Source organism: Hippocampus guttulatus, chromosome 2, assembly GCF_054856545.1.
Source record: "Hippocampus guttulatus isolate MCC_2025c chromosome 2, RoL_Hgut_1.0, whole genome shotgun sequence".
Taxonomy (NCBI): domain Eukaryota; kingdom Metazoa; phylum Chordata; class Actinopteri; order Syngnathiformes; family Syngnathidae; genus Hippocampus; species Hippocampus guttulatus.
This window is the reverse complement of record NC_141262.1, coordinates 10,619,495-10,646,400: the sequence shown is the minus strand read 5'-3', so window position 1 is coordinate 10,646,400 and position 26,906 is coordinate 10,619,495. Positions and strand designations below refer to the sequence as shown.

Genomic DNA, 26,906 nt, shown 5'->3' with positions numbered 1-26,906 from the left:
AGAGTCATATTTTCATCACACCATGCACGTGTACTGACTGTTAAAGACTTGCGCAAGTACTGTGTAGAGTTTATTGCATAAAGCTATTTCAACATTTCGCACAATAAGAAAAATCAGCAAGAATGCATTCCTTAATCATTCCATCTTTTCTACTTTGGACCGCTGCAGGATTTTGGAGTTGGACCAGGTGGTTCGAGATGACGATGGGAATATTTTGGACCCAGAGCAGGCCAGTGTCATTAGCCTCTTCCGAGCCCACGAAGAGGCCTCTGCTAAAATCAATGAACGCATTAAAGAGGAGCAGGTGAGCGAAAGTTAAGACCATTCCGATTCTTTCAAATGCATTCTGTCTTTAACAAAGGCATGTTCAAATTAAAATGCATGAAAACGTTTCTATGTGCATTTTACTTGCTAATCATGTCTGGAGCACTAATGAATCATTTCAATATAAATTGGATGGGTTTAAATTGAAGTCCGTCTGGCCTACTTTCCATCTCAGCAGCAATTCATTAGCCGTATAGGATGAACTCTTCCGCCCTTGTGTGGAGAACTTCCCTACCTATGTAAAAAACTGCTATGAATGTGTCAAGCATCATCTGAAATGCCCCCAAGCTAACTTTAAAATGTTTTACTTTGCAGTCCAACATTCAGACAGAACACAGCGGCTTCTCAGCACGCATCCAGTCCTCCCCCACACACAGCCTCTATGTCTTTGTCAGGAACTTTGTGTGTCGTGTGGGAGAGGATTCAGAACTCTTCATGTCCCTGTATGACCCGAACCAACAACAAATCATCAGGTATCACTGTGACAAAATTCCTTATCTATCTATCTATCTGTCTGTCTGTCTGTCTTTCTTTCCTTCTTTCTTTTCTATCTATCTATCTATCTATCTATCTATCTATCTATCTATCTATCTATCTATCTATCTATCTATCTATCTATCTATCTATCTATCTATCTATCTATCTATCTATCTATCTATCTATCTATCTATCTATCTATCTATCCACAGTATTTCTCATTTTACTTGAAAACACACACAGCGACTCCATCCGAACACCAAATCTGCCTTCCTGCGCCTACTTCATGAAGAAACCTCACGAAATAAAATAAAAACAACAACAACAATGGTACGCCAGAAATAAGGTGAAAAAGACAAATTACAATGTTGCACATCTTGACTGGCAGTATGTGGAGGTTGCTTGACAGTGCTGATGCTAAGCCCTGTCATTCACTGTCATACTGGCAAGATCTGCCTCAGCCTCCTGACACGCATGCACAAACTTTCTTCTTCTCTTCAAATCTCAGTTCACCAAGAAACCTGTGGCAGCTGTTTATGTCACCATGTGTCCAGTTCCAAATATTTTATCTGCAGTACCTGATCTGCAATTTACTGTATGTATGCCAGACGGCAAGCAACATCATTACAACGAAATAGTGTGGCGCGAATACAATCAAAATCCTGCATCTAGGACAAAACAGTTGAAGAGTCTGAGAGTTGTTATTGTTGTTTTTGATACTTTGGCTCGTAAACTGTCCAACTCTATACACATTAATTCAAAATGAAACCAAAATACATGATTGTTGAGGACCCCAATGCATCTATGTGCATTCTATGATACAAGTGGAAGAACAAGCAACACGATTGCGTTTTGGGTCACCCTAGTGGGGAGTTGGACAATTACACTTTCATCAACCTTGAGGCATCAATCCTGAAAAAAAATAAATAAATACAGAAGCGGATCCTGTTTTTGGTCCGTGAGGTTATCTAGTCTATTTTAAAAGCGCACAAATTGCAAACATCTAAATTAATTCATTTCTGTTTCCTCTTTTATGCAATCCCAAAAATTTGAACGCACTTGCTTATTGCTGAACGTGAGATTTGTTGTGATACTGTACGATTTATAGAATGCTGTAAGTGCATCTAAATGAATTGAAATATTGCAGTTCGTTAGTACTTCAAGTAAATCTAGATATGTTTCAGTTTTTTTAACATAACTTGTAAAATAAATTGAGCTTTACACAATATTCTAATTCATTGAGATGAACCTAGAGTAAATCCAACAAAAATTTAGCCTGTGTAATCGTAATCAATAATAACATACAAATGCCATTTGTATTGGAAGTACCCTCACCGAACTGTATTAACCACCTTAAATTGTTTTTGAAGGTATGTATACAGAAATAACTACAGAGATTATTATTAAAATGTACTTGAAAAGATATTTTCTTTATTATTATTTTTTGGAACTTTGTACCTCATTTGGAGTCATCTGGACGAAACACTATAGTTCTGGTTGGCTTCTTTTCCATGTGCTGTATTATTAACTGTTCTCTCTTCTGCAGTGAGAGCTACCTAATTCGTTGGGGCAGCAAAGGCTTCCCGAAAGAAATTGACATGCTCAACAACCTGAAAGTTGTCTTTACGGTAAGTGACCACAAGGGGACAATGGTGCTCTTTTAGTTGTTGAGACTCTTCCTCCTCTTCCCTGAAATTGCCCATATACTACCTTTTATCGGACTGTTTATTGATTCTTTCACTTTATTTGGCCTGTGCCCTCAAACTGTGGGTGTTTTCCTGTCAGGATTTAGGGAATAAGGACCTGAGTCGGGAGAAGATTTACCTCATCTGTCAGATAGTCCGAGTTGGCAGGATGGACCTGAAGGAGAGCAGCAAGAAGTGCACTCAGGGTCTCAGACGTCCTTTTGGAGTGGCGGGTACAAGACAAAAGTTTCCATTCTCTTCTCTTTTTTAAATTCTATTAAATAAAAAGATATATATACTCAATTCATTCTGTGATCACCTTTGTATTTCAAAACAACTGTATCTCAATTATCCAATGACATGAATGGGAATCTGTTTCAGCCACTCTCAGAACAAAAAAAAAAACAACAACAACGAAATATAATATTTTTTTTTTTAATGTGATTTTTTTTCCTCAAGAAAAAATTACACTCAACAATATTACATTGTATAAAAATACAGTATTAACGTTTGCTGTCCACTTAACCTGCAAACATGGAAGCTGCAGTGAGCAAGGAACAAGATGTAGGCGCACAAGATCTGGCCCCTGGGCCTTGCTTTTGACACCTGTGCGCTGCAATAAGAGGCGGTGACAAGTCCAGGGTCTACCACCCCGCTTGCCTGAAGTCAGCTAGAATTGTCTCAAACTCACCAGCCACACTGATGAGAAAAGAAAGCAAAAAACGAAAATGGATGCATGAATAGACCCAGTATAAATTGTTTTGTATTTCAGTCCTGCCATTGACTGGGCAACAAGTCCAAAGTGTATTTTGTCTTTTGCCCAAAGTTAGCTGGTATCTACTCCAGCTCACCCGCAATCCTACTGAGAACAAACGCTATAGAAATGTATACAAATAAAAATGTTGCAACTTCGTTTCACTTTTACTGTTGACCTTAAAGTTCAACTCTTGCATTACTAACAATTAGACCTTGTATAGTGACACTGTGTAATTGTGAGCTGCCATGTCATTTTTTAACGCACAGACGTTAAAAAAAATAAAATACCGTTCCAAAGTTCAGGCAAATGTTTTATATTTATTTCCCGCTATTGTCACCAGAGACTTAAAATTTTTCTTGTTTCACAGTGATGGACATCAGTGACATCATCAAAGGGAAAGTTGAATGCGATGAGGAAAAGCAGTTTTTCATTCCTTTCTTCCCGTATGTGCCCATTCTTCCTTTTCGTAAATCCTCAGATCTTTGGGAAAAACAGATGTCATTTTGTGTGCAGAAAGACCTCCGACTCATTTTGATTGAGCGGTAATGTATTGATGCTTGTGTGACTATGTGTGTCTGTGTGCGCAGCCTTGTAGCTGAGAACGACTTTCTCCACACCTTTCTGAACAAAGTGACCACGTCCCGGGCGGACAGCGGCGGCCAAGGTACGGTCGTCCGCTGGCACTTTTGGTCTTATGTGAGCACTCATGCCATCCATGTGCAATGCAGAGAAAAAGGCCTTATTTGTTCTTTTCCAACTGTTCTGCGAGTGACGACATTATACGGCTCTTTCAGACAATATTTTCAGATTACTTCCTCTTTATTTTCCCCCACCTTTCTTACCTCACAGCATTTGTTTTTGCTGCCAATCTTAAAGCCCTGAACACCCCCTTGATATGAAAGCAGCAACTGGGGCCACTGGGTATCTTTTTATTTAATTATTTTTCTTCCTTGCTGACATGCTTTTTGCCTCTCACATACAGTGAAAATGGGTGCCGTGAAAACATAAGTCATTGAGTTCCGTCATTCATAATCATTAAGGATGACATATTATGAAAAATCCCCAAGAAAGGGCAAATATGTTTAATTAAATCCACCAAATTGCCCAGAGATGTAAGGAAAGTGAGGTAGGGTACGACCAGCTCACTCACCCCCCTAATGAGGACAAGCGTTATAGAACCTTTAATCCCTTACTGAGTTACGGAATGGACTTGAGAGGTTCCACTACAATGGTTAGCCGTAAGTCTTTCATCCCTCGCTTTTCATCCATTCCACAGCTTTGTTTCATTGCATCATTTCACTAGAGCAGTCTCTTTTCATGTTTTTGTTTCCCTTTCAATGTTAAAATATTACAAAATACTGCTCATACCATGTGAAATTCTATACCATTCTTTTACCATCCCCCAACCATAGTGGATTGCCTCCTAACTGTGTTTCATAAATGGGGTTTACAAATGTTCAACCTCAGACATAATAATCTCGTTTCCTCTTCTGCATTTAGAGGCCATAAAGGTTTGTGTCCGTAAATTGTAGATGAAAATGGAATTGTATAATTAGGCGGTTTTCTCAATGTGACTGGTTTGTACGCTGTAAAACCTCCGACACTAGCTAACCCAGTTGCCGTGTGTGCCTTGAACTTCTGCTTCTATGATATGACTATGATGATATTTTCAACTCTGATTCAGCTTCTCATCAAGAGCAGGTCACTACAGATAAAGAAAAAAAATCCTCCTTTTAAGATCATAATTCTTTATTCTCATGAAACTTTTAAAGTTTTATATTTTGTCCTACATCATCAACAAACTCTACAGTGCAGCCATTATGGCAATTCATTGCCAGAAGAAAAAGTGAATTGATAGGAGTACAATAATACATAATCAGATGTACAGCTACAGAAGTATTAATAATGGGATACAATGACAAAAAAAAAGTCTTATAACTGTAATGTTTGCTAATGTGATATTCTTACACCTAACTTTTTGGGCTTTGTGATTGAGAAGAAAATCTGAGACAGGAGGAAAAACACTTCCATACACAATTTTCTTAGCTGGTGAAGATACATATTGAAATGGCTGTATTGCGCTCGACTTGAATTGACTTTGCTGAACTTAATCATGTCATGTAAATTGCAAGTAGCTGTCCAAACACAGAATACAATTTTAGAGTTGGTGATGAACCCCAGAGCCCCATAATTCTGTACGCTGTATCCAGAGCATGGCAACTCTGAGAGGCGGTCTGAAATCGTGACTAAGAAATTCAACAATTCTTCTTCAAATGTTCTATAATAATTTTCTTGTGTTGAAATGAGGGGTTTCAGAGTTCTTTTTCCGAAACCACACATTTAAAATCTGGTCTTTTCAGGACTCTGGGTGACCATGAAGGCTCTGGTTGGCGACATCGTCCAAATTCGCAAAGAATACCCTCACCTGGTGGATCGCAGCACGGTGGTTGCGCGCAAGCTGGGCTTCCCCGAGATTATCATGCCGGGAGACGTGCGCAACGACATTTACCTCACCCTGCAGGGCGGTGACTTTGACAAGTACAACAAGACCACACAGAAAAACGTGGAAGTCATCATGTGCGTGTGTGATGAGAAGGGCAAGGTCGTACAGGTGAGCAGCAGAAGGCCTGATGGGAAAATGAGAGGGCCTCAACACCCATCTGCAGAGTAATCTAATTCAATGACAAAATAAATACAATTACCATAAGATAGGGATGCACAATTTTGTTTGACATTTAACTTTCAGAGGGTTTTTTTTTTGCAAGGTAGTATTCACCAAATGAACACATTCAAATGATCAATTTGCTATTCTTTTCCACTGAAATTAAGTTGCATAATGCAATTCGGTACAAGAACTATATTTAATAAAATAAAGTACAGTGGACCCCTGCTGTTTGTGGAATATGGGGACCATGGCGTCCACAAAAAGCAACGATTCTGATCATTTACGGGCATTGTAATGCAATGGCGCGGGTTCTTCCCCATAAAAAGGTCTTCAAAAACCACTGACAATTTCAAATATGGGAAAAACGGGGCACTAAGGAGATGAATAAACAAACAAAACCCAAAAAGTATTGGGAGAAAAAAAAATCTGAATAGGCGAAATAGCGGTTGTCGAATTGCGACTATGTTTGGGTCCACTGTAATATCTTTATTATTAGTATATAATGGAAGTGTGCCGCATCTTACTGAGTGTTGCTTATAAAATTTTACATTGTCTATGTGGCTAGTGTAATGCATATTTTCAAAATTTTGATTGGATATTATTTTGGTGGAATTCTTTAATTTTTCTGGAAACCAAATCCTCATCCTCTGAAAAATATACATTCAAAATAAATTAAGCCACAAGGAAAACTACTCGTGCCGATTCTTACACTATTGGGCCAAACCTCCCAAGTACCGTCACTAGTTGCTCAAACTTAACAATGTAAATCCCACGGTGGTTTATTCACCTGACTTCCGTGCAGGCAGCATGCTCACACACGCACGCACGCATGCACGCACGCCCGCACGCCCGCAGATTCAATACAGTGGTACCCTTTGTGTATTTAACCGACCCGCACAACTTTGTTTTACAGAGGTCCGCTAGCCTAATGCTAACAGATAATGGGAAATGCCATACTAGTCACCATAGTTGAGCTAATAAACCCATCGTGATATTGTGGTAGGTGTAAACCTTTGAATAACTGCTATCTGAAGACAAATGGTGCAGCAACACATGCAGAGAGAGTAATGATCACAGGCATATATTGTTTATGTGCTCCGAAGAACTGCAGCTTACTTGAGACAGTGTTTGTGTATTCTGCCCCCTGGTGGTTACGGAGCAGGAGAAGGAACAGCACAATCTCCATTGAATTAAATCATTATGCAAAAACGGTTTCGGCACGTGACATTTGATGATGTTATGACTGTATGTTTTGATTTTGATGGTTAAAAAATACGTTTTTTGGGCAGGCTGGAACGGATTATTGGCATTTCCATTCATTTCACTGAGGAAAGCTGACTTAAGATATGAGGGGTTTAAGCTACCGGCATGGACAAAATTAAAGTCATTAGTGAAGATATCACTGTCGACTTTTATATCAGTCATCGAAGTATGACACCTGCTTTCTGCTCTTCATTTTTAGAATTCCATCTGTCTAGGAGCAGGGGATAAGGCGACCAGTGAATACAGATCAGTCATCTACTACCAAGTCAAACAACCCCGCTGGATGGAAACATTTAAGGTGTGTTTTTCTTGCACTTGCACCATTATTTACTTCTCCTTGCCGTTCCCAAAGGTTTGTCATCAAATGTACAAGCACAACGAGCGCGGTACAACATTTTGAAGATGGATGTACTTTATTGTCCTCCAGGTGGCCGTCCCTCTGGAGGAAATGCACAGGATCCATCTTCGCTTCATGTTCAGACACCGCTCCTCTCAAGAGTGTGAGTGTGACTGTGATCTGCTTACTGTACAGTACAGTCCCCTGCATCTTTTCCCTTCTTCCCCTTCCCCCGAGCATAATGTGACATGGAAAAGGACAAAAGGATTGGAAGCAATTTGTAAACACACACTTGATTATACAGGAAGCTTTACCACTTCTTACTTTATTTCCCTGACGTGCTCTCTTGCTATACCTCTCCTCTATGTGGTGCTGCAGCCAAGGACAAGAGCGAGAAGAAGTTTGCCATGGCCTTTGTTCGTCTGATGAAGAACGATGGGACGGTTCTAAAGGATGGACTTCATGACCTTGTGGTCTTCAAGGTGAGGATTTGAGAATATTTTGAAAAAGGTTTCATGAATGGCTTTAAAATGAGGAAAGAACAGTCAATCAAATGTAACTGGCCCTTGTGCCTCTCTATTAAAAGTAGCTCAGACTTGATGCGCAGATAATTCTTGATAAAATGATGTTATGCAATCATTGGTCAAACCATAATACATGTTGAATACAATTGACTAAATAACAGTGACCCCTTGTCTTTTACTCGCCTATAATGGGCACGTTTTGAAGTTTAGGGTTTGAACTGGGATAGCGTCCTTCTTGTGTGGCGTTGACATGTTCTCCGGGTGCTTGTGTGAATTTTCTGCCAATACTCTCTCTTTCCAAAGATGAGTTCAATGAAGACTTGAAATTATCCATCAGTGTGAATGTGAGAGTGGTTAGTTTGCCTTTGCGTAACCTGTGATTGGCTGGCAACAAGTCCAGGATGGACATCGCCTATCCTTCAAAAGTCAGCAGTGTGGCCGTAACCTTAGCGAGGACAAACGCTACATCAAATAGATGGATGGAGAATGGGCAACGTGGACTGTCTGCAGATCTCTTCCAATTGTACATGTACTGTACATATATCCATCCATTCATCATTCAAACTGCTAGTCCTCACGAGGGTTTTGGGCGTGCTGGAATCCATCCCAGCCGTCTTCGGGCAGTAAACGGGGTATACCCTGCACTCGTTCAAAGCCACATTTAATATTCATAGTAAAATTAGCATACAAGTTAAATCTTCAGAAAATCTTCAAATTATACTGCACCCATTTCACCTCCCCAATAAAAAGGTGGCCTGAGAGAAAAAGTTTGCATTTTACATTGACTTGTAACCTCGTAAAACAAGTCAGGGGACAATACGTTTGAAAGTGACATTTGGCCCACCCAAAAAGGGTGAGAGATGCTAAATTGATTTCCTGGTTAATGAGCACCGTTAAGAGTGAGTCCACTTATTGATTAAATGTGAACTACAGTGAAGATTAATTATACTTGATGTACTCTGTGACCAATGGTCTCCGTGCGCTCTGTTGCTCAATGATCTCCTGCCATCAAAGCACTGCTCTCAATCTCTATTCCACTTCAATCTTTTTACCTGACCACCCCCACTAATTAAGTAGGCCCCATTCTCTTCCCACTTACAGTATGTCACACAGGGGCCATATAAAAGATGGAGTTAATCTTAAAGTATTAGAGAACGTGCAAATAAAGTTGAAAGTCCACCCATTCGTTAGTTTTCATACTTGTCCGCATTGGGGTTGCGGGTGAGCTGGAGCCTCTCCGAATTGACTTTGTGCATGAGACAGTGCCTGGTCACCAGCCACTCGCAGGGCACATGCAGTGGACATAAAAAGTCGACACACTCTGATTCGAATGCCACATTTTTGTGATATATAAACTCCACACAGGAAGGCCGCAGCTGAGATTCAAACCTCAGAACTTTGAGGCAGGTGTGCTCATCACTAGTTCACCATACTGCCTAAAGTTGAAAATCCATCAATCCATTACCTGGAACACTTTATCCTCACGATGGCAGCGGGAGTGTAGGTGCCTATCCCAGCTGCCTTCGGCCAGAAGGCGGAGTACATCCTGAACTGGTGGCCGGCCAATCGCAGGGCACGCATAGACAAACATCCATCCATCCATTTTCTGATCCGCTTTATCCACACAAGGGTCACGACCGTGCTGGAGCCTATGCCAGCTGTCTTCGGGCAGTAGGCGGGGGACACCCTCAACTGGTTGCCAGCCAATCGCATGGCACGAATAAACAAGCAAACAATTTAAAAAAAAAGACTAGATTGATTTTGGAGCTTTTAATTATCATATAAGAAGATGACTTATGCACATTGGTGTCATAGGGTGACAGCAAGCGCATGGAGGATGTGAATTGCTACTTGTCCTTGCCCTCCACACGCCACCACTACGGGGACCTACACAAGGGGGCGTTGCTGAGCCGCAGCACAAGTAATGTGAGTGGGGGCAGTGGGGGCCTGTCTGTCAGCTCCAGAGACGGCTTCACCATTTCCACCCTGGTCTGCTCCACCAAGCTTACCCAGAATGGTAATTCTGTGTGTGTGTGTGTCAGAAAGACCTTTGTTAAAAAACACCAAAAAAATCTCAATGAATCAAATTTTTACCTGTAGTTGAGGATGAACAATCAAGTGGATGTCGTGCATAATCACTGCTTGTCACCTATACTGTAGGGCAGGGAATAAATAATATAACTCGTATAAGTTGGTCACAAAAAACAGGCTGACACAGAATCTTTTTCTTCAAGGTACGAATATAGTTTCCTCACATAAATTTTCAATTTGCTGTAATTCAACTGCGAATTGTATTCGAACGCCCCATAAACGTTTGACAGTCTATTTTTACCCTCTATTGGTGGAAGGTTGACACTGCAGTAAAGCTTTGTTGGACTGGGAATCAGCCTACTGTGGCTTGCCCAGCAACCCACTCTCGTGAGGCGGCCAGGTTAATTTAACCATCATAGCATGTTACTTTGTGCTATCCGCGGTATCAATGGTCAAAAAGTGAATTATTATCCTCACACTTATTTGTATTCTTTTTTTAAAGGAATTTCTCTGAAGTACGGAAAATGAGAAATGCCTGCCTTGTTCTGCTGTGCATGCGCTGACAACACTGATACTTTGGTGCATGGAAGTAGTTATTTAGTCTAAGGAATTACTTATAATTATTATAATTGCACGCTATGCAAGGTTTTTTACAAATTCATGGATGAGCATTTCTGTCGTCTAGTAATCTAAGATGCTAAATTTGGTGCTATGTTACGTCCACTGGATGTGGTGACAATAGAGATGATATGAAAACGGTTTGCGAAGCTCTGTGATTCAGGTAAATGATCTCTTGCCTGCCGATTGAGGAGAAGCACCCGTGGCAAAAGCCAAAGAGTGCCAGGATTTTCACTTTCTTGACATGGATTTGATTTGATTCTCATTATTCTATATGAATTTGTAACATTTGACGTTAAATATCTGAGTGGAATTCAAGTACCGTACATCTATGTCACAAACCCTAGGAACTGGTAAATGTTCATGCAATGTGACAAATGTTTGTATTTTTCCAAAACCTATGTATAATACGGCCCCTGATTTTTATTTAGTTATTATTATTATTTTTTTTAATATATGTGTTAGCCTCAAAACATTACAATGTTTGTTGACATTGGAGAAACCATCCGTTTCTGCAAAAAGGAAGTAGGTAAGTGTGATGTCATGGTGAAATGTCCTTGAGCAAACCTGATTCAGGGTACATGCTGTGTATCTCGGTGTCTCGTGTAGTATTCTAAAAGTTATTATGTTATGAGCCGAGGGGAAGGTCTGGCTCTGGAATGGTGATTTTTGTCGGCCTGTTTACAAATTAGAATGACTAAGCTGCCCCATTCGCTTTTTTTTTTCTTGTTTTTTTTTCTGTGCATGATTGTATGAGTGTATAGTTTAATCTAGGCAAAGTTATAGAGAACGATGTAACTACACTATTAGTGTCCCGTGTTGTCACTTTGCCCTATGCAGGCTGGCCGGCAGCCATATATAGTTCAGCACACATCCACAAGTGTACTGTGTACGCACACTCCCATGCATGCCAGACAATTCAATAAATCTGACACAGGTGCCAAGCAACATCTGTTACCAGGGAAGCAAGTCCATCACCATAATGAACATTAACCTTTGTTTCAATCACCTAGACCTCAGGTATTTCTCTCTCACACACACACACACACACACACACACGTTCCCTCAGCCTATCTCCAGGGTGGTTTAAGGTCACCTACCAGAAGCTCAATATGTCACAAATTTCCCATCAACAGGAGCCAACGGTTTTTAGCGAGACGCCCTCCACTCGCACAGAAATCTGCATATACCATGAAAAGACCAACATATGCTTATGTGGTGGGAACGCAGACAGTTCTCGGGACTCTTTCAAGCTCACTCTTCAACATCGATCCACAATAAATAAGTAGTTAAAAATTATGGCATGTCCAAGGTCACTTAAGGGAAAGTCATCAAATTGTGAATGTGAAAGAATAATATTTAGAGTATTTTTACTGCCTCAAATGACAAAAAGGGTCAAATTTGTAAGCGTTACTGTTTTGCTGCCCGGCAATGGAATAAGCTGCCAACAGAAATGAAGTCAGCACTGAGTGTAAATACTTTTCCATCGAGGTTAAAAAAATGCTTTTTTCCCATACCGCTGATTAAGGTTTCCTAAATATTTTAAAATCTTTTTTTTTTCCTCGTTCTTTCATATTAGAAGCCTAGCGGTCCTTTTATTCTTTACTTTCCAATGTTTTAAAGTCTTCTGTGAATGTGTTTAAATGTTTTCAATGTATGTTCTTTTAATAAGTTTGGTAAAATACTTTTGCTACTTTTGCTTTGCTGCTGAATGCCGCTAGTTGTTGTGTTTGTAAATGCCTTTATATGTCTTTGCTTGTGTGGAGCACCTCGAGTAGTTGTAAATGAATTGTACCTTTGTTGTCACTGTTACAGTCTGTGGAGTGATTTTTAGAGGTGAGATGACACTCTAAGGTTTCATTCATCACATTACAAACTGTCACGTCACCTTTTGGTGAATTCAAGAAAACCAAAACTTGACATACTTCACCAAATTTTCACAAAACTGCCAGTAAATGACCGAAAAAAAATCTGACGGTGCTGCACGGAAGTATTTAATATTTCAAAAGGTTTAATCAGTATTCATTCTCAAACGAGGCAAAGGGTTGCGGTGAGAGATAAAATGCTCTCATTGTACATTTTCTTTGCAGTGGGCCTGCTGGGGCTTCTTAAATGGAGGACTAAACCTGAACTCCTGCGAGAAAACCTGGATAAGCTGAAACTCATCGATGGAGAGGAGGTGGTCAAGGTCAGTAACACCCTTTGGCAGGCAGGGGGCCAGGATTTTCTCTCTCTCGGTGCTAATTGGGCGCTTGACCGATAAGTGGGGGGTGCTGAGAAATTCATTGATTTTTATGACTTCTATTACCGGTACTTCATAATTAAATGTTAGAGGGGCTGAACTGGGGACACACCGATTTCTGATGGGGTTGTACCACCCGTTAGCGTCGGCGTAGTACCGTCGCTGACCTTTCAGCGCATGTGCCCACTCAGCAGCTTTTCTACCTTCCATTCAGTTCCTGCAAGACACTTTGGATGCTTTGTTCAACATCATGATGGAACACTCGCAGACAGATGACTATGACATTCTCGTGTTTGACGCCTTGGTGAGTGTGCATCAGGTCTAAAGTATCATCTGTCAGATGATTTCACATCGATTCTCATGCCACAGTTTTGTTTTGGTTTGTTTTGCCTTCTGCCAGATCTACATAATAAGTCTGATCGCAGACAGGAAATTTCAGCATTTCAACACAGTTTTGGAGGCCTACATCAAGCAGCATTTCAGCGCCACGTTAGCCTACAAGTAGGTTAAGTCTTGATACTTCTCTGAATGACAGACATACTTTCCCGAAACAAACGCACAACTCAAAACTTGACTGATCTTCAATAGACAGACTAAGGTCAAGGTTTCGACCCAGACAACAATGTGAGAGCATGACCCAGAACAAGAGTTTCATTTTTTTCATGAAAGTTTACAATTTGGGGCAGCACAATAGGCACATGGTCAACACGTCGACCTCACAGTTCAGAGTCTGGGCTTTTGAAATCCTCTGACGTAACAGGACTCCTTGATTGGTAGACACCAACCTGTTGTCTAGTTCCTCTCCATTTCATCATGTGCCAGTCCCTCCCCTACCAGTATGTTGATGTTCACCTTCTTTAAGAGGGTCTTTTCACCTTAACGCTGCAGGTTATTTTGGAAAAGCCCCTCTTGCTACATTGTAAACTCCCCATCTTGGTTTCATGCAGGCGGGCGGGGGGGCATAAAATCCTGTCCAGTGTGTCTTTCAGTCATGCACCAGAGACAGAACTGGGGAAGACTTAATGGTAATAAAGCTGGTAATATTTTTAAGTCCGGCCGGATAGCTGTTAGGCAAGATTAAAGGCGTTTTAGGGAGGCTTTTATTGTTTAAGAGGATTAAATCTAGTTTTAAGACAGTTTGTGGCATTCCTCATTGTAATCATAATGCCACAAGTCCTAGACCTCTGGAGGCCCATGTCTTTATTTATGAATTTGGTCTGACAGATGAAAATATGAATTCCAGCTAAAGGTTAGAGGTCACTTTATTAGGTACATTTGCACACCACCTGAAAGAGCTTTTACGTACAGGCATGTTTATTATTATGATTGATATGACTACTTTAGCGTGTTGAGGGGTCTTGAATACTGGACTGACATGTTTTATGGAGTGTATATTTTTTTAATTACCCATTTCACAAATGCTGTGTAATATGTGAAAGGGAGTCAGCTCGGGTGTGAAAACTATTTTCCACCCAATTTGTCTCCCCTTCCTCACTTTTACTATTCTTCCCTGCTCTATAAAAGTTAAGAATTGTTGAATTTTGTTGGCCATCATTTGGGCTTTTCTGTCTTTTATCTATCTCACAGGAAGTTGATGTCGGTGCTGAAGAGGTACCTGGATGTCTCCAGTCGGGGCGAGTGCTGTGAGGCGATTATGAGAACTCTCAAAGCTCTGGAGTACATCTTCAAGTTCATCGTTCGATCCCGCATGCTCTACTCCCAGTGAGTGTGTGTGCATATGGGTGCGCGCGTGTGTGTGTGTGGGTGTGTATGTGTTGTTTTTTTTATGCACTGATCACCATAATGAGTTGTAAAGCGTGCCACCCACATGGCTCTAAGCCTGCATCACTCTAATCAACTTTGACAACTAGGCCAAGGGTGTTGCTTCCAGTGTCGTTGGCGTTAATATGCATTGAGGGCAATGACAAGGTTCAGAATTAGAGTGCATGGCTGCAAAACGCCAAGAAATGTAACCTCATGTTATAAAATCGATAAGTACATCATATTCAAGTCGATATTTTAACTCGAGAATTGACTGTGATGTTGTCTTATGTGGCTTATGGCTGCCGACCAAGGCCGAAGTCATCTGTTTTACATTTTCAGAGCTGTTTCCTTGCCCATGTGTCCTCACTTTAGTTTTCAAATCACCTTGCGGCTTATTTCAATGACGGTCTTTGAAACTTGTGTAGTGCTATGACTTAGTCCCCACATTTATTCAGACGAGCGATTGTCAATATCTTTGTGCTTGGCAGTGCCGCTGCTTCAGAGTTCCAAAAGCTCGCCTCCGCAGGGCGTCCATGAGTGTCACGGTGCATGGTGGTGCTGGAGGACCCCAAAAAGAAATACACAGAGAACTAAGTCTAAAACAAAGTCATAAGAACAAAAAGAATTAAAAGAATCAAACAAAAATCATGACTGAAGCTAAAACCTAACAGTGACCGAAACATGACTGAAACAAACATGACAGAACAAACAATGACCAGACACAGAGTGGTCTTTTAAAACAAACCACTAATGACACAATGACCAACAGGTGTGCAGCTGCAGGTGGAGCCCTATAGTGCCACCTGTTGGCCACAAACAGAACCATGACAGTACCCCTCACTCAAGGGATGGATCCCAGACGTCCCAAAGTCACCCATAGGCTTGCCTCGCCGGGAAACAGGAACGGAGGGCAGCGGCAACGCTATGGCTGGGCTTGGCCTGACGTGGACGGGGGAACATGGGACGACCGAATGACATGCGCCGCCTGAATGGGTATGGGTGTCGGCCGCAGACGTGCTCCGCTAGGCACAGGGTGGAACTGGAACCAGTCCTTTGTACCTGCGGGGTCCAGTTGATGGTCGGGTCATTCTGTCACGATCGGTGGTGGTGGTGGTGGACCCCACAAAGCAGGCAGGAGGGAGGAACAGGGTGAACTTGACAAATTGTATTAAAACAGAGAAAACTAAATCCAAAACAAACAAAGTCCTGAAAACAAAAATAATCCAAAGGAGCAAACCAAAACCATGACTGAAGCTAAAACCTAACGGTGACCGAAACATGACAGGAACAAACAAACAATGACCCGACACTGAGTGGTCGTGCCGGGAGTCCTTTTAAACAACTAATGACATAACGACCAACAAGTGTGCAGCTTCCAGGGGAGCCCTACAGTGCCACCTGTTAGTCACAAACAGAATCATGACAATGAGCTGATAACTGATGCTCTACGCTCCTATCTGTCTCTCACCGACCTCATCAAGTTGATAAGGCACAGGTTCGGTTGTGATCAAACTTTTCATCCTTTGTTTTTTTTACCCCCTCTCAACCCTCGAGAGGATAAGCGGCTCAAATTTATGGATGGATGGATGTCCTCCATGGCCTGTAGCTTTCAATGATTTGATGGCTCTTTTTTTTCTTCTTTCGTTTTCCTTTCTCTGAGCCGCCGCAATGTTTCTCCTTCATGTCCTCCATCTTTTTTCCACAAAGTATCTCTCACACTAGTTTTCCTTTTAACACATCAATTCAGTCATCTTGAACTGATATGGCCATAACTCATGGTTTTCTGTCGTGTTGTTGCCGGTTCCTGACTTTTTGTACAGCTATCCCATCCCCTGTGTTTCTTGTCCCCTCTTCATCATACTTCCCTCCTATCCATCGGTCGCTACCAACTTGTTTGTGAGCTCATGGTAGGGTATTGACTTTCAGTGCGTGTATGATTGTGTCTGTGGTAAGCCATAGCCTGAGGTCACAGTGAAAGCAGTGCACTGAGGTGTTTTATTTATTCGGGACAAAGAGCGCCGTGCCGAATCAGATCCATTTGTTGCTGCTGTTTTTCTTTCATTTCATCATCCATCCATCCATTTTCCGAACCGCTTGATCCTCACTAGGGTCGCGGGGGGTGCTGGAGCCTATCCCAGCTGTCTTCGGGCAGTAGGCAGGGGACACCCTGAATCGGTTGCCAGCCAATCGCAGGGCACACAGAGACGAACAACCATCCACACTCACATTCACACCTAGGGACAATTTAGAGCGTTCAATCAGCCTGCCATGCATGTTTTTGGAATGTGGGAGGAAACCGGAGTACCCGGAGAAAACCCACGCAGGCCCGGGGAGAACATGCAAACTCCACACAGGGAGGCCGGAGCTGGAATCGAACCCGGTACCTCTGCACTGTGAAGTCGACGTGCTAACCACTGGACTACCGGGCCGCCCTCATTTCATCATGTACTGTGTATTTTATTTATATTAGTTTGGATTCAGTTTTGGGAGAAGTATACTTGCCCCATTTTCCATCTCGGGTGTCAGTGGCTCAGTCTGCAAGCACTGGGGCGATTGGAGACGGGAGGCCAGTTGAGCGGATTGAATCCCACTATACAAAAGAGAAACCACATATTCAGGGGGCATATGTGGTTTGGCATTAGATAAGTTGTCTACTTGAGTATTTTTTAAAGGGTGTATGCCAAATGTTTTTTCTCAGACCAAAGCCAAGTAGAACAAAACAAATTTGGGGCCAAGGAACTTTATTTAAACGAGCTTGATTTTGTCAGGGAATAACACAGAAATTAGTTCTTTGACACCATCTTGTACTATGTAAATATATACTGTATACCTATTTACAGTAAATTGCTACTTGTTGGTTAGTCTTGAGCACTGCAGAGATGCCAATAGGCAAGAAACCAAAATCCCACCATCCCCCACCCCTGTGTTTATGTCGTGAAGTTTAAAAATCAATCATGTTTTTTTTTTTTGCTTTATATGGATTTTATTTATTTAATGCTGTCCTGTTTGGCGGCTTGGTTCTGCAGTATAGGAGATATGTTGGCCTTACCATGCCAGAGCAGTTGCTGTGCAACAGGAGAGGATGATATACTCTGTTGCATTTTGTTTTGAGATGAATAGACAGACCAATATTATGCAGAAAGAAAGGAGAGGCCAGAGCAAAAAAAACCCAAAACAAAACAAAAAACAACAAAATAATAAAAACCTGTATTTTTTTTTTTAATGGAACATCTTAAACGAAATGTGTAGTTTTCCTGATTCATAGTGTCACGTTGAGCCCGAAGCGACAGAATAATCGCTTCGTGCACAACTACTAGGTAAGTGGATCCCCGAAATAGCAGACACAGAAAAAGAATTTTGTCATAAAAAATGAAATTTATTATAACACAAAATCCCCGTCTAAACGGACAACAGAAAACGCTGGTCAAAAGAGGACCAGGAAATAATAACGAAGCAACAGAAAACGCTGGTAAAAAAGAGGACCAGGAAAATAACAGAAAACGCTTGCGAAACAAAAACGGCAAGGAGAAAGTTCTTAAGTAAAATATTAATCAATCACGAGAGAAATATCAAGGCACGCAATATAGTCATGTAAGTCAGAGTTTTAAGCGAGAAGGAATAGACGATAGCAAATGGCACGGCGTGGAATACTCCGGCAGTGAGTTGACTGTCGGAGTGCCTAGATATAGCAGGTGCAATCGTCAACTAATGGGTGGCAGGTGTGCAGGCGGCAAGCAAGAACGCCTGCCCCCTGCTGTCAAATACGGAACGTGACACATAGTACACAGTCATATTTAAACCCCACTTGTGGATGCAGCATGGGGCACATCACAGTAGCCTACATCATACCTGCACAAACAGGCCTGCTGGATTAAGCTCGACAATGTGTGTGTCATCAGAATAGTCGTGTATATGGAACCAAGTGATAATACTGTTGTGTGTATTACCGCCTAATGGCCTAATCCCTTCCCTACATGCTGAATTTTCCATGTGCCACATGTTAATCCCTCCCTCCGGCACTCACAAATTTGATTGTAATTAACAGCCGCACAGCTCCATTGAATCACAAAGAGATGCAGATGGACAGTGGAATGAAAAAGGCAGAGATGCATATCAGAATTCAAAAGATGAAATCGTTTGTTAATTTAATCACCAAAAAGGCCAAAATGTCAGTCGATGTGTCCGAGTTCCAAAGTCAGGAAAACTAGTAAAAAAAAAAAAAAAAAAAGAAATTGGGGGCTAAATTGTCCATAGGTGTGGATAAGGGGTACATTTTAATTTTGTAAATATGAAGTCAGTTTTCAAGTGTTAACTTTTAACTCAAAATTATAGACCATTTCATGATACGTTTTGGTTTCTAAGATGTACATTCACAATATGACTGCATTGTCTCCACAGGCTCTACGTTGGCAATGAGCAGGCAGAGTTTGAAGAGTCCCTGAGGAAGCTTTTTGAGTCAATCAACAACCTGATGAGGACAGACTACAAAACCACTCTGCTGCTGCAGGTAATTGCTGGCAGTTTTCAACACACCGCTCAATCTTCATCATTATCATCATCCCCAACTTCATCCATACCTGGTTTTCCCTCAATCCAACCATTATCCGAGCCGTTTATCCTCACGAGGGTTGCGGCCGTGCTGGAGCCTGTCCCAGCTGTCTTTGGGCAGCAGGCGGGGTACACCCTGAAATGGTTGCCAGCCAATCGCAGAGCACACATTGCCCATAATCACACCTAGGGACAATTTAGAGTGTACCATTAACCTGCCATGCATGCCCATTTTCAACAGTGCCTATCGTGTTCAGGGACATAGGGAGCTTGTGTCTATCCCAGCTGACTTTGGGTGGAAAATTGTAAGATTAGAAAAGTGTGGAAGCATGCATTGGTTGGACTTTCTGCCGTGGTGGAACAGAATGTAATTACTAAATATCTATCACTATACATCGCTGGCATAGATGGATGTACAAATTTACTTTATTAGGCCATTTATGTAATATTGCATGATTTCCTGTGGCACAACTGATAATCTCTTAGTGCACACTGTGCCGCAGCATCGTGAATACCAATTATGACTCCATTGTGCTGTTTCTTATTGTAAATGGCTCCAGATCTAACCACACGTAAGAAAAGACAAAAAGCTAAAGAGCAAGAAGTGCAGAAAAACTTGATCTGAAAAATTAATATCTTTTGTGTACGCTCAGGTTGCAGCCCTGAAGTACCTGCCAGCAGTCCTCCATGATGTTGAGAAAGTATTTGATGCCAAGTTGCTAAGGTAAGCTCACTGTCAAATCACACGCACACGTGCACATGCCCACACACTCCAACACTCCACTCTTATCTTGACTCCCACTCAGTGAGACAGAGACAATATATGGGATCTTTTGTCCCGTCTGCCCATCAAACCCACCCTTCTGTCCAACGAACTTTCTCTTCCTTAGAGAGCTTCTGCTTTTTCATCAGGTGATAAAAATCTCGTTAAGATGACATATACGCATGGGCATGCGCTTTAGCATTCTGCGGCTCCTCCATTTTACCACCAAATTGACAATTCCAGCGAAAACATCACACTGAAACCATAGAAGCATCACCTCTTGACCCCACTTTCCATTGCCCTGGCCTTTGGCTCGCTTGCCTCTTCGGTATCATTGCAGGAAAGCACTGAAATCACTTTTTTATGTGAAGAAAAATGCGGCTTGTGCCGAAAAACAAATGAATGATTGTCCCCAAATTGTCTGTTTGGACAGCTTTGTTTTTTTCTGTGCAACTCTACAATGTCATGTGTCTCATGTATTTTCTTTTGAACTGACTGTAACTAGAACTCTTCTGCCACAAATCTACTACACTATCTACTACAAGACGGCGTCTTGTAGTAGATAGTGCTTTTCATATGATCGCGAAATGCACAGCTGTGTACTCACTCCCGCTGGTGCAAAAATCGAGTCAATCTCATCAGTAGATTTAAGTAAAAATATATCAATGGGGGGGGGGGGGGCGGCCCGGTAGTCCAGTGGTTAGCACGTCGGCTTCACAGTGCAGAGGTACCGGGTTCGATTCCAGCTCCGGCCTCCCTGTGTGGAGTTTGCATGTTCTCCCCGGGCCTGCGTGGGTTTTCTCCGGGTGCTCCGGTTTCCTCCCGCATTCCAAAAACATGCATGTCAGGCTGATTGGACGCTCTAAATTGTCCCTAGGTGTGAGTGTGGGCGTGGATGGTTGTTCGTCTCTGTGTGCCCTGCGATTGGCTGGCAACTGATTCAGGGTGTCCCCCGCCTGCTGCCCGGAGATGGCTGGGATAGGCTCCAGCACCCCCCGCGACCCTAGTGAGGATCAAGCGGTTCGGAAAATGGATGGATGGATATATCAATGGGCAGCAAGTGACTATAGCATACGTGCTTCGCAGTCAAGAGGTTTTGGGTTTTGTGTGGAGTTTGCATGTTCTTCCCATGCTATCCTGTGTTTTTCCTGTGGGTGCTTCGTCCCACGTTCAAAATTGCATGTTAGGTTAATTAAAGACTCTCCAGTGAATTGCCCATCAGCGCGAATTTAAGTATGAACAGTTTCTGAAAGTCAGCGAGCACAGCTGAACTGCGGCTCGACTGAGGGCAGCACTATCGAAACCGGATGAATGGATATCGTTCACTTCGAATGTGTCATATTGTATCAACATATATAGGGACCACTAGGGGTTGCTCATAGACCACCAATCGTGCACAGATCACACTTTGAGAAACGCTCCTCTCGTAGCCCCACGGGCAATCATGAATCCATTGTCTTGGCTTGACCTTCTAATTTCATATAAATGTGACAATAAAGTAGCAGGTTATTGTCCTTCCAGTTTCAGTTCCAACCGCCTCATCACCATAATGGCTCCCCTCATCTCTTCTATGCAACTATTGCTTGTGTATTAGCATACCTGCCAGCTAAGCACTCCTGAGTGAGTTTCATGTCAACATGTCTCCATGTGTCAAAGGTGCTACATCTGTCTGCTACCACACACAGACACAGCAAGTTAAGATCAATGCCTCACTGCACCGTCAACCCCCCCCCCCCCCCCACACCCTCATCTTTATTTTGTGTTTTATTTTATTTTTTTCTGCTCTCCAAAGTTAGTTTGGTGCACAGTCATGCATGCTGCGTGCACAATGGCGCGATATAAACGTGCCCCAGTATCCATTATCCCAGGTCTGCATTGCCTCAGGGTTTTCCAAAGCGAGCAGTATGAATTCCAATCTTAATGCATATGGCGGACATCAAAGCTTTGTCTCATCTCTTATATACGTTTTATATAGTCACATTTTACATCCCCATAATCCTGTCAGCTTGTCTGGTGTGATCCACTGAGTGGTGCTTGCACTTTGTATGAACTCTGTGCCCTTTTGCTTGTCCATAGAGCAAAGAATGACATTCTGCAGTTTTAATTAGATTAATCTCAGATGATTAGCGGGCCTGATAAATATATCTCGAGCCCTTGCGTGTGCCCCAGAAGGTCTTTGAAATATCCGAAGTTCCATCAATCTTGTGAAGGTTAAGTGTGATCTCTTGCGTGACATGACTATAGGAAGTCAGTATTATCTATCTATATTTATATTGCACTGAATTGAACGGTGTACATTAAAACTGTAACATTTATTTTGTGAATGCAAACACTTTGTTTTTCTTCTTTCTACCCACAATCTTGCTGCTGTAGACTGTAAATTTCTCCAGTGTGGGACAAAATCTTATCTTACCTTATTATTGTTAATTACTCTTCAAAAAAGGGTGATAGTTTATTCTATATACTGAACAGACATTTACTCAGTAAAACTATACTCAAAGGTAGTGTTTGCGGTGTTAAAGTTGCAGCTGAATGTTGACTGCCTTCAACTAATGCTCGCTCTCGACATCCGCCTGGCCACCTCACATCGAGGGGAATATTGGATACCTGTGACTTGGCTGCCCTTTTCATTTGGATGCAGCATCCTCAGATCCCTCGATACTCTACCACCATTCATTAATATTAACTACATTTGTAAAGAACACATTTACAATTGATCTGAACGCAAACTGTCTTTCGAAAAGAAGTCAATGTCAATCAAAATCGTTACTTTCACACCAAAGCAAGCAAGCAAGCAACATGGCTGAGAAGTTATTGTTTATCAGACCATCCACAGTCATGATTTCATGAAATGAAATGCACACATAGCCAGAACCTTTCTCAACACGTTCATAATGCAAGAAGGAACACAACAAAGCATAAAGCAGTGTTTAGAGTTGTGAAGAATTGAGAGATGTTTGTGTCGGCGGGCTTTTTTGATTTGAATGAATGGGTATGCAAAATGGCGTCGGCCGTCTGTGACATTTTTTCACTCTGATCTTCTCTTGTAAATCACCTAAGAGGCATAAGATGAGGCCAGGGAGGGCCACAGTTTTTCCGCAGATCATTTTACTCATCTCATCTACTACTGTCAGATCATTATGACAGTTTTAACTGTACACTGTCAAAAAAACATCCATCCATCCACCCATCCATCTTCTACCGCTTATCCGGGGCCGGGTCGCGGGGGCAACAGCTTTAGCAGGGAAGCCCAGACTTCCCTCTCCCTAGCTACTTCTTCCAGCTCTCCCCGGGGGATCCCGAGGCGTTCCCAGGCCAAAAAAAACATTTTGGTAAAAATTAAAAACTCCCTTTTAAGGCAACTTGGCAAAAGTACCTGCTTGTTCTGTAACAAATTTCAACACACTGAGCGTTCAGGTGCCCAGTGTTCCTTAAGGGCTTATGAGAAACACATTTAATTGCTCTGAGATTGAATCCGGCAGAAGCATGACTTAAATCGTTGTCCTCATTAAAGTTGGAGCTCATTTGTTTTCATGGGGGCGTCAACAGCCAAGCTCATGCCTGTGCCGAATACAGTGACTGCGTGCAAAGCTTGAGAATTCATGTTTTTATATGTATGCTCATATCTGACTGAGATATGATGGTTTTCCATTATCATCATTGCAAATTCTCAAGTCGGCAAAATGCTAATGCCACCAGGACACGCCTGTACTTATTCTTGCCGAATGTGTTGATGCACATCGACAAGTAAGCATCAACTGTTTTGATTGCAGCAGTACTTCCCCACAGAATAAATTAAAGTACTGTGCTTTCACTTACTCCTGGCGTAAGGCTTGTCATCATTTATATTCAATATTTTCATTCACCCCCCGAAGAACCAAAAATATGAATGAAGCATATAGACGACACCTGATAGTACTGTTATTTGTCTTGCATTTGATCATTGACATGGGAAGTATGGTGGCCTTGTGAGGAGCACACTTTGAGCTTTAATCCTGGCGACAGCCATCCTGTTTGGATTTTCCTGGTTTCCCGGGGTACTCCTGCTTCCTCCCAGATTCTAAAAATCATGCTTGTGAGGTTAAGTGAAGACTAAATTGCCAGTCGGTGTGATTGTGAGTGAGGACAGTACACTCGTTTTGCAATGTTCTCCAAACTCACAAGGATTAATAGTCCACACTGAAAACTGGACGTTAAAACATCGCAAGTTGTTGGTCAGATCAGGAGGACACCACTGGCGAATTTTCATCTGAACATCAAATTTCAGCTATTAATTCTTGATGTAGAAATAACCCTTTTGAATTTTTAATGATATCAACCATATACCTTGGGTAAGGGTCAAACCAGCTCTTGCTCTGTCTGCCTCTTCCTCTGAGGCACAATTAAAGTGATTTTTCTCACACGTTATCAGTGCTGGGGTTATATGGGGATGAAAAAAACAAAGTCTCTTTCTATACAGTTTTTCTTTCTTTCTCCCTCTAGTCAGTTGCTGCATGACTTTTATTCCTGCATGCCACCTGAGAAACTGCAGAATCAGAAAGTGGCCTCTATGACCGAAATTGTTGGCAGTCAACTCTTCCAGCGACCAGGTTAGTACTGTATCTTACTTTATTCCACTTGAAGACATCACTCTACTTGATTGGGGCGGGGGGAGGGAACGTATACCAAAGCACACTAGCAGACCATTGGCAAATCCTCTTAGTTGATTCTTACTTAATGTTTATATCCCAATGAACAGGCCATTACATGTCCGTTGAAGAATTTGTGCCCGGCAACAGGAGCGGGCAGACAGATGGTCACGCTGCTCTTTACGACCACTAAGGGAGTCCTTTACATTAAAGGTTTTATCTTTTTACAGCTCAGTGCTTAGTGCTAATACTGTTCGGCAATGTTCCTTTTCTTACACCACAATCCACTAAAGTGTGCTGGATAAAGGTATTGCCAAACAGGATGGACAGCATGTACGGGAGGCAAATCTAGTAGTAACACACCTCAATGTAAGGTTGAAGGCGTGCCTGACTGACCTAAAACAACAGTATTTGCAAATAAATAATGTTCTTGCATTTGAAATGAACACCAGTGTATGAAAAGGTTCTTCAACCAAAATGGATATTTTTCATTTCATTTCATATCTATCTATCTATCTATCTATCTATCTATCTATCTATCTATCTATCTATCTATCTATAGAGAGAGAGATGCATGCATGCATGCATGCATACATACATACACACACACACTTATTAGTGGTTGAATGCCTGACTGTTCCGAAAATCCCAGTGTGCCAGCTCATATTTGGGTAGTAAAAGATTCATTAAATGTGAAGTTCTCCATTCCTGTTCAAAATGGTCGAACATCAACTCAGAAAAATATAAAGAGTCTGCATTCAAGCACTTAATGATACTTGATGGACTCTTCTCGCTTTGTTTTCCCTCCTCACGACAGGAGGTCGAATGTGTTACAGGGGAAGTCAACCCCAAAATGTATTTTAACAAGATTATGTTCTATGGAGCCCCATTACTCTAAACACCACATTCTGATTAATAGGGCGTATGTGTTTTTGGGACGGCGGCCATTTTGCCACTTGCTGTCGACTGAAAATAATAATAATAATAATAATACATTTTATTTGAAAGCGCTTTTCATCACACTCAAAGACACTTTACAAGAGCTTAAAACACAGGATAAAAATGTGCACTTAAAACAAGCATACATAATTTACAAAAGCACATTTAGATGAACAAAAAGCAAAATGGGTAAAAGAGATTAAAAGGTATTAAAAGCATTGCGGAACAGTTTTAAGGGATGATTTGAAGGATTGGAGGTCAGTACAGTTGCGGATGTGTTGTGGTAGAGCGTTCCAGAGGGTGGGGGCGGCGACAGAGAAGGCTCGGTCCCCCCAGGTTTTGAGCTTGGTCACGGGGATGGCGAGGAGGTTTGTGTTTGAGGAGCGGAGATTGCGGGAAGGAGTGTATTGGTAAAGAAGGTCGGAAAGATAGGAGGGGGCCTGATTGTGAAGGGCTTTATAGGTCAGTAGGAGCAGTTTAAATGGAATACGCTGGGGAACGGGGAGCCAGTGGAGGTTTTTAAGGACGGGGGTGATGTGATCACGAGTGCGGGTGTGGGTGAGTAGGCGGGCGGTGGCATTCTGGATGTACTGTAGTTTAGTGAGGAGTTTGGAGGTTGTACCGTAGAGAATGCTATTGCAGTAGTCAAGGCGGGAGGTGATGAAGGCGTGGATGAGGGTTTGAGCAGCGTTGAAAGAAAGTGATGGGCGGGGACGAGAAAAGTTTTTGAGGTGGAAGAAAGCAGTTTTGGTGATTTGGGTGATGTGTTGGTCGAAAAATGCCATCATAGTGCCGAAGGCTTCAGGTAATGACCAATTATGGCTCAGCTTCAGAAAACAGGTGAACCGTAATTGGTCATTACCTCAGTTCTGAGCGACTGTGAGATCATTTTCAGCCGACAAACAAAAATGATCGCCACGACCCTCCCCCCACCCCCTTGAGGTAGCTAAAAACGGATGGTTTTCGCTGCTTAACTCATTCCGCAAACACAGTATTAATCAGAATGCCACGCTTAGACAAGCAGCGTCACATTGAACATATTCTTGTCAAGAAAATTGTGGGGTTGACTTCCCCTTTTAGAATGATGTATACATTATTTTTGTATTTGTTTCTGTATACACTCTTGTTTACCTCACTGTTTAAAGCTGATAATAGCCATGCGTAATAGTTAACGTACAATAAAGCCAGACTTGTACTTTATGGAAAACATATATAAAAACAGAATACAATGATTTGTAAATCCTTTTTAATCAATATCTAATTGAATAGACTGCAAAGACAGTATATTTAATTTTCAAACCTTCTAAAAAAAAAATTCAAATATGATGCCTGTCACACGTT

At 41.9% G+C, this 26,906-nt stretch overlaps 1 protein-coding gene across 2 annotated transcripts in view; it reads left to right on the top strand.

The window, feature by feature from the left end:
• Positions 1–26,906, top strand: part of dock2 (dedicator of cytokinesis 2) — a 114,262-nt gene that overhangs the window by 5,599 nt on the left and 81,757 nt on the right. For both annotated transcript variants that reach the window (XM_086135933.1, XM_086135942.1), the window contains exons 8-25: positions 169–304; positions 640–797; positions 2,348–2,429; positions 2,587–2,719; positions 3,611–3,686; positions 3,831–3,907; positions 5,604–5,854; positions 7,371–7,469; positions 7,599–7,671; positions 7,887–7,990; positions 9,848–10,049; positions 12,772–12,869; positions 13,138–13,227; positions 13,324–13,424; positions 14,511–14,645; positions 19,086–19,194; positions 19,889–19,959; positions 24,481–24,587. In XM_086135933.1, coding sequence (XP_085992059.1) covers positions 169–304; positions 640–797; positions 2,348–2,429; positions 2,587–2,719; positions 3,611–3,686; positions 3,831–3,907; positions 5,604–5,854; positions 7,371–7,469; positions 7,599–7,671; positions 7,887–7,990; positions 9,848–10,049; positions 12,772–12,869; positions 13,138–13,227; positions 13,324–13,424; positions 14,511–14,645; positions 19,086–19,194; positions 19,889–19,959; positions 24,481–24,587 — 2,102 coding nt within the window. The remainder of the gene's footprint in view (positions 1–168; positions 305–639; positions 798–2,347; positions 2,430–2,586; positions 2,720–3,610; positions 3,687–3,830; positions 3,908–5,603; positions 5,855–7,370; positions 7,470–7,598; positions 7,672–7,886; positions 7,991–9,847; positions 10,050–12,771; positions 12,870–13,137; positions 13,228–13,323; positions 13,425–14,510; positions 14,646–19,085; positions 19,195–19,888; positions 19,960–24,480; positions 24,588–26,906) is intronic.